The sequence below is a fragment of the Mus caroli genome, chromosome 2 (genome assembly GCF_900094665.2).
Source record: "Mus caroli chromosome 2, CAROLI_EIJ_v1.1, whole genome shotgun sequence".
In the NCBI taxonomy this organism is placed as follows: Eukaryota; Metazoa; Chordata; class Mammalia; order Rodentia; family Muridae; genus Mus; species Mus caroli.
The window spans coordinates 27628519-27635934 of record NC_034571.1 but is presented as its reverse complement, the minus strand read 5'-3'; the positions used below and the strand labels follow the sequence as shown (position 1 = coordinate 27635934).

The 7416-nt window shown below is 47.6% G+C and overlaps 1 protein-coding gene across 3 annotated transcripts in view; it reads right to left on the bottom strand.

Annotated features, from left to right (window-relative positions):
- Abl1 (ABL proto-oncogene 1, non-receptor tyrosine kinase) overlaps positions 1–7416 on the bottom strand; it is a 112328-nt gene that overhangs the window by 40864 nt on the left and 64048 nt on the right. Inside the window, exon 1 of one of the 3 annotated variants that reach the window (XM_021155766.1) lies at positions 1942–2122. The exons of 1 other annotated variant lie outside the window; for it this stretch is intronic. In XM_021155766.1, coding sequence (XP_021011425.1) covers positions 1942–2020 — 79 coding nt within the window. In that variant the 5' untranslated portion in view covers positions 2021–2122. One more of the 3 variants, XM_021155767.2, reaches the window with a different exon arrangement.

The window sequence follows — 7416 nt, the reverse complement described above, 5'->3', positions numbered from 1 at the left end:
AAAAAAAAAAAAAAAAGAAGTCAGGAAGTGAGGGCATGTGGAATGCAGACAATGCTTGGCCCACTAAGGCCATCTAACTGCTGCTGCTGTCTGTGCTGACCATGCTTCTCTGCACAGGAGCAGGGAGCATGCATTTGGTAATAATGGAAAATTCACCATACTCAATTCTCTTCCTGGCCTGTGAGGCCCAGGCCTCTGGGTGGGTGTCATGAACTGATTGATTGATTTAGGATGTAAGCAAGAAATGAAGGCCCAGATTACTTCCCCAGATTCTGGCAACAGCTCTCTTCCCCAGAGACAGACAGCACTTCCGTCTTCAAGACATAATTACACCAAGGCTGGCTTGATTCCGTCAGCTACACAACAAGAATTCCTTCTACCTTTTCGAACTCAGTGAACAGAAAGAGCTCCTAGAGAGACACCTTCCTGGAGAAGGCCTACAAAACCAAAGTGAGAACAGCACTCCTTTGGAACTTGGCAACGCTAGAATTCACCTTAAGGATTATGCTGGAATAAGAATGGATTTTTTTCCCCCCTCTAAAGCAAGAATTAAACCAACAGCTCTGCACTAAGTCCCACATTACCCCAGGAACAAGCTGATACCTTAGCAAAGCTGTGACATGCCCCAGCTCTGCAGTTACAGAAGTCCATCCATCCCCGCCTCCAGCGGCCTCAGAATGGAGATAGTGCCTCTCACTAACTGGATACAGATGGGAGGAGAAATGTGCGGAGAGTGTGGAGCAACTTGGAAAAAATAAGCAACGCATTAACTGAGGATGATTCTGGCCGCTCAGATGCCAACTCTGGGGACAAATAAACCATCTCCCTCCCTCTAAGTGGTAGGCCCTGAGCTCATGCCATCCACACCAAGCTCCTCTCAGGAATCCAGGCCCTGAAATCCCCGGAGGGGCTGGAATCATACTGCAACTTATAGCGAAGTCGCTTATACTCCCTTATAGCAAAGGGAGAACACACTCTACCTGTGCTGGGCACCTAAGTCTGAGATGGGTTATATGGGGCCCTGTAGGTCTTTGAGTCAAAGACTTGGAAGGGGGGTCGGGGAAGCAGGTTAGATACTGAAAAGCCTTCAATTCTTTACAATTCAAAACAGTAGAAATCCAAGTTGTTCTGAAGAAAACTTCACATTTTTACTCCTATCTTAACTCTCACAGGAAACAGCCAGAAAAGCCAGGGCACCACACATCTGTGAGTGCTTCTGCCCTGCCGAGGAAGGCAGCAGTCCCCACAAAGGTCAGCTATACTCTAACAGGCCTGGCCACAGCCGAGTCCCTAGCACCCTCCACTCACCCTTTTCCCTTGCCATCGTTTTAGACCCAAACACTATAGACAACAGGAAGGAGGCATGGAATTGGAGGAGCAGGGTAAAGCAGGCAAAAGCAGCAGGCTCCTGGCTCTAAGTTTATGCAAAGAACAAAACATGAGGGGCTCCCTCACCAAGCATCAAACTGGACGCTCTCAAAACTCCTGGAAATACAAGCAAAACCATTCTTTCCCTTCTAAAAAGAGACAATCCCCAAGACCTCTTCATGGTCTGCAGAAAGGTGGGGGTGGGGGTGGAAAGTTCACATGAAATTCTGTACCCATAAATGGTAGAGCGGGATCCCTTTGTACGCGGCACTTGGTGTAGGTCCACCTTTGTGACATACAATTCCCAGTTGGCAGTGGAAACGCCACAACGTGGGCTCACAAGGACCTTAAGGCCTGTGGCGCTGGCTTTTTCAAACTTTCTGGGCAGGAGCCACACTATACGCTTGGGCCTCGCCAGCGCCAGAGCCGCGGCTCTCTCTCTCTTTCTAGAAGTCCGAATGAGCCACCAGCACCCGAAGAGGCCTCAGAGGGAGAAGACTGGGCACTTAGAACACACAGGGCGCGGGCGGGCAGGACAGTCCTGGTGGGCCCCGCGCCCAGGCCAGGATTTACCTTCCAGGTAGCAGCTGGAGGACGAAGAGAGCCCCTTCTTGGATTTGCAGCCCACCAACTTCAAGCAGATCTCCAACATGGTCCCGTGGCCACGGCGAAGGCCCCACCACCCCGGGCCCCCAGCCCCGCCAGGCCGCGCTCGCTGCGCTCCCAGCCCGGCCCGCGCCCAGGCCCGCGTCCCGCCTCCCGCCTAGGCCGGTAACAAAGGGCCCTGCGCCCCGCCCCAGCCGTCCCTTAACCCCTTCCAGGCCAAGGGAAGACTCCACGCCCTCCCTAGCTGCGTAGCGGCGCTGGCGTAGCCCCTGCCGCGTGTCCGGGAAGGTCGGTGGAAATGCAAATTCCTCTCAAGTTACCAAGACTGGTCTCGTTTATACTCGAGGAGCGACTGTGATTAAGCCTAAAGTGGGTGTCTGAGGAATGTGAACAGTCAGGGCTGGAACCCACAGGAATACCGGACGCCGCTCCAACCATCCATTTAGACCTGGAGTTCTGAGTTTAAGCTTAGGGAAATGTCTCTATGGTGCGTGTTCATTGTGGGCTACAATGGCGGTCCTCCCTGACCTCATTTTTACAAGAATTTCCCCCTGTTTTTGGTGCCACAGGTAATCAATGTTTGAATCCATTTCACGGTGAGTTTTTATGTTTTCCTAAACGCTAGCTCGAGGTTACCAACAAGATTTTAACTAAGCAATGGTCACAACAGTGGACTACTGGCACTAAATTGGTGGGAAACAGGGACCCCAACTACAACAAATCTAATAAAAACTCAAGTTCCAATGACAAGGGAAAAATAAACTTATGAAATAATGTCACATAACTAAAGTCTGGTCCCCATCCCTGCACTTGAAGGCTGACTGTCTGAAGATGGTTCTCTGAAAAGTACTCCATGTGCCTTGACACCCAGGGGGTGCGTGCACCCTAATCCTGTGAGGAAAGTTATATCATGACCCAGATTCTTCATGTGAGAACAGACACTCCAGAAGGTCACATGGTGGAAACCAGAAGACATGCACTCAGTCAGGGTATGCCTGGTTCCAAAGTTTGGCCTCTTGGCTTCTAAGCAGACAGTACCGGATAGCTAGATTCATGACAAAAGTTATCACCTGTTTTAGAGAAAATCTTGGCTAAGGGACTCTGGTTCCAAAAGAAAAGAAAAGCTGAGCCGGGCGTGGTGGCGCACACCTTTAATCCCAGCACTCGGGAGGCAGAGGCAGGCAGATTTCTGAGTTCGAGGCCAGCCTAGTCTACAAAGTGAGCTCCAGGACAGCCAGGGCTATACAGAGAAACCCTGTCTCGAAAAACCAAAAAAAAAAAAAAAAAAAAAAAGAAAAGCTGGGCACTGGTGGCATGTGCCTTTGATCCCAGCACTTGGGAGTCAGAGGCAGACAGGTCTTTGAGTTGCAGACCAGACTAGTCTAAAGAACGTTCCAGGACAGCCAGGGTTATACAGAGAAAACCTTTAAACAAAAAACAAGAAAGAAAGAAAGAAAGAAAGAAAGAAAGAAAGAAAGAAAGAAAGAAAGAAAGAAAGAAAGAAAGAAAGAAAGAAAAGCAGGGAAGGATGGGGGACAGGATGGGATCCTTGCTAGGCTACCCTACAATGATGATTGCTAGGATGTAATCAAGAGTGCCACGTCTGTGCCTGTGACAGGCCTCTCAGCCAGGATGTCACACACTTTTTGTGCTAATCAACACAAAAATGTGTCTGTGTTGAAGCCAAGTGGACCTACTTTGCTGCCAGAACAGGCCTTACAAGTACCCAGGGGACTTTCAGAACTCACGCTATTCAATCTTCTGGAGAAAAGGACCAGAGTGCCCAGGAGGCAAGGGTACCAACTGGATACTTTCCTGATCCTGGGAGACCGTTTTTCTGTGAGAGCCCACATGCTGACTAGCGCTGTCTTGATCCCGCCAACCTCTCCATGATTCCATGATGCCAACTGTAACACTGAGAGGGGTGCCACCAGTACACAAATGATGCAGTGCTGCCTGTTCTGCTACCATTCACAAAGTTCAAGGGTCTTGGATCAGATTATAATGAAGTCAATCATATAGCATATCAGATCACAGGGCTACATACAGATTGACAGCTTAATGCCAAGAACTACACATTAAAAGGCATTTTGAAATTCTAACCACATCCTTGAATACTCTTTAATACAAGTCAGACATTTATTCACATGTGCTGGACTTCACGATAGGATGTAAGCTTATTTTTAAATGCTAATGACAACTACTAATGGCCTGCTTTTATGGCAATGACCTTATCCTCTAGAATCATCTCAAAGTGAGTAATGCTTATAAATTGTCCAGATTCTTTACAATTTAGACATAAAACTATTCATCAACAGGCACCACACTCAAGCAGCAGCAATCATGGGAGCCACTGCCAAGATGTACACAAACACAAAAGACTAAACTGTTCTTTCCAGCAATAGCTTTTGAACTCTTGCAGGATGAGAAGAGTACTGTGTACAAGCAAACAGCCTCAGAAGGACTGCCCTCTAAAGCAGCCTAGAGGAGAAAAGCCACTGATGGGCCAGGCACTGGGTGCATGCTTGTAATTCCAGCACTTGGGAGGTAGAGGCAGAAGCACTGCTGCAAATTCAAAGCCAGTCTAGAGTACAGACAAAACTCTAGGCCAGCCAGTGCTATACAATGAGACGCCACCTCAAAACACAACAAAACATAAAAGGTAACAGGAGAAGCAGAAGAGAAGTAGATAAGAGGACCCAGGTTTATGTGCTATGTGCTGTCATCTACAGGCTTACACCATACAAACAAGGTGCTCAGAGACCTCAAAGCAACTTGGGAATTCTGGACAGTTTCATACTTCCCCTCCCATACAATTAATATAACAAAATAAAAGAGGTCACCTGATCAGTGTTGAAAGTGTATTTCATGCTTGAACTTGACACCTAAGCTCTGTTTGGGCACAGCAGATCCTTGTCTGAGTTGCAGCGTACTGCATTAGAATGTGTGGGCTAAACTGCTAAAGCCCCAGTGACCTTGTTGTGCCTGCCCATGAGAGCATGGGCCATTTTGGAAGAAAGAAAGGCAGCTACTGGATTCTATCAGGAATGGGACAGACCTGGATGGGTGGATGGATTTCATGAATTTGGAATTACGAATTTGAAAACAATTTGTAGATTTAAGAAATACACCACAGTAGAACTAATTAACAAAAATGGGGCTCTAAAATTTTAGATTGGATTTATTTTAAATTTGGAGTTCAATCTCTTGTAAAAATAGGGGCAGGCACCCACCATGGCAGTGGGTCAAGAGGAGGCAGGAATCTGGTAGAGGGAACGCTTTGGATGGAGGGACTGGGGTGGGAGTGGGTAGAAGGGAGGTGGGTGAGTCTGGTGAAAGGTCTGGTGGGCCCTCCACAACGGAATCTTGTATTTTTTTCAGCACAGCTTGTCATGCTGGAGCAACAGGGACAGTCTGTTTCACAAGTTTGGCCAATACAGCCCACAGCCTCTCATTCACTGGCCAGTTCTCTGGCTTGGTCCATCTGTCTGGTGTGGAACTGATCACAACAGCAAACAGCACTTTACTGCCCTACAAGAAGGACACATGTGTCCATGGTAAGTCTCACAACCTTTTACTCCTATTTGTTCCTCTGCAGTCAGGGTTCACTAAGGTCCAGTGACTCCAGCCAGGCAACTGACAGGTCAAGCAGCAGAGGTTGAATGAGCTTGGGCCATGTTGGACTGCAAATTGGAAGGTACACTCTGGTGGGTCCAATGGATAGCCTCATTCAAAGACCCAATATACTCATCCGTGGAGTACTGAAGTATCCTAAGAGTGGTCTCAACAGTGGAAATAATGTACAGAAGCCTTGACACAGCACACTGATCTGCTTCATCATTTCTGAGAGGACTCCGCACCAGTTAAGGACAGCACTCCTGCATGAGTACTACATCGGCGTTGGGACACAAATGAACACTTTGCATCAAGAATGACTGGAGAAAGCACAATCCAAACTAGGTCTGTGTAGTAGTTTGTATATATTTGGCCCAGGGAATGGCACTATTAGGAGGTGTGGCCTTGTTGGAGTAGGTGTGGCCTTGTTGGAGGAAGTGTGTCAGTGTGAGTATGGGCTTTAAGACCTTGGTCCTAGATGCCTGGAAGCCAGTCTTCCACTAGCAGCATTCAGATGAAGAGGTAGAACTCTCAGCTCCTTCTATACCATGCCTGCCTGGATGCTGCCATGCTCTTGCCTTGATGATAATGGCCTATACCTCTGAACCTGTAAGCCATCCCCAATTAAATGTCCTTCTAAGAGTTGCCTTGGTCATGGTATCTGTTCGTAACAGTAAAATCCCTAGCTAAGACACTCTGAAAGGAAAGTAGGTCAGGGTTTCCAGCCATAGGTCATGGGCAGCATCTTGGGTTGAAATGTCATAGAGTCCACCTTTCATCTACAGCTGACATTTGGGAGTTTGGGGTCCAGGCTTTGTTGCAGGACCCAACCCCCTCCACCCTCATCTTCATCAGCCTCTTCCAGACTCAATACACTATGTACATGCACACTGCAGGCTACCCTGCACATCATAATGATGCTCCTTATCTGGTCCATCCCCTTGGGATGTCTAGGCTATGTTTCTCAGTGAGGACCCAAAGCAAATTCTCTTTGGAAGGTGGAGGCAAAAGATTAAGAGGCCAGTTTTAGGCTAAGGAGACCCTGTCTTAGAAAACAAAACAAAAAATCTCTCTCTCTCTCTCTCTCTCTCTCTCTCTCTCTCTCTCTCTCTCCACATATATATATGACTTTACTATATTTTATAAGTAAAGGGTATAAACATATTTGGTCAAACAAATCTTCTAGTTTGATGAATAATAGTGCATCCATGTTAATTATATTTTACTTTTAATCAACATAATATACACACTTGGCTAAAAATCAAGTAGCATGAAGGTTCTTTTAATAGTCTTAAGATTAAGATGAAACCTAGGCACAGTGGAGCCCACCTTTGATTCCAGCACTCCAGAGCCAAAGTCAGGTGGATCTCTGTGAGTTCAAGGCCAGGCTGGCCACAAAGGGAATTTCAAGCCACCCAGGGTATACTCTGAAAACCTACTGAGAAAGGAGGGAAGACAAGAGAGGATGGGGAAGGGGAGGGAGAAGAGAGGCAAGAAAGGAGAGACAGAGACACAGAGACTAACACAAGTCCTGCAGCCTACTCTGATCAGAGGTGCCTCTGTTGGGTGTCTAAACTTAACACTCTGCTGCTCTGGGCTCACTAAGTCACACATCGCCTACTGACTCAGTAGAGCAGCAGTACACTGTCTTAAGCCTAACCCTCCCAACTGTGACATCATGATTTCTGAGTAGATGGAGGGACAAGCTTCGCACTGTTAATAGTTCTCCCTGGGGGCTGGTGAGATGGCTCAGTGGGTAAGAGCACCCGACTGCTCTTCCGAAGGTCCAGAGTTCAAATCCCAGCAACCACATGGTGGCTCACAACC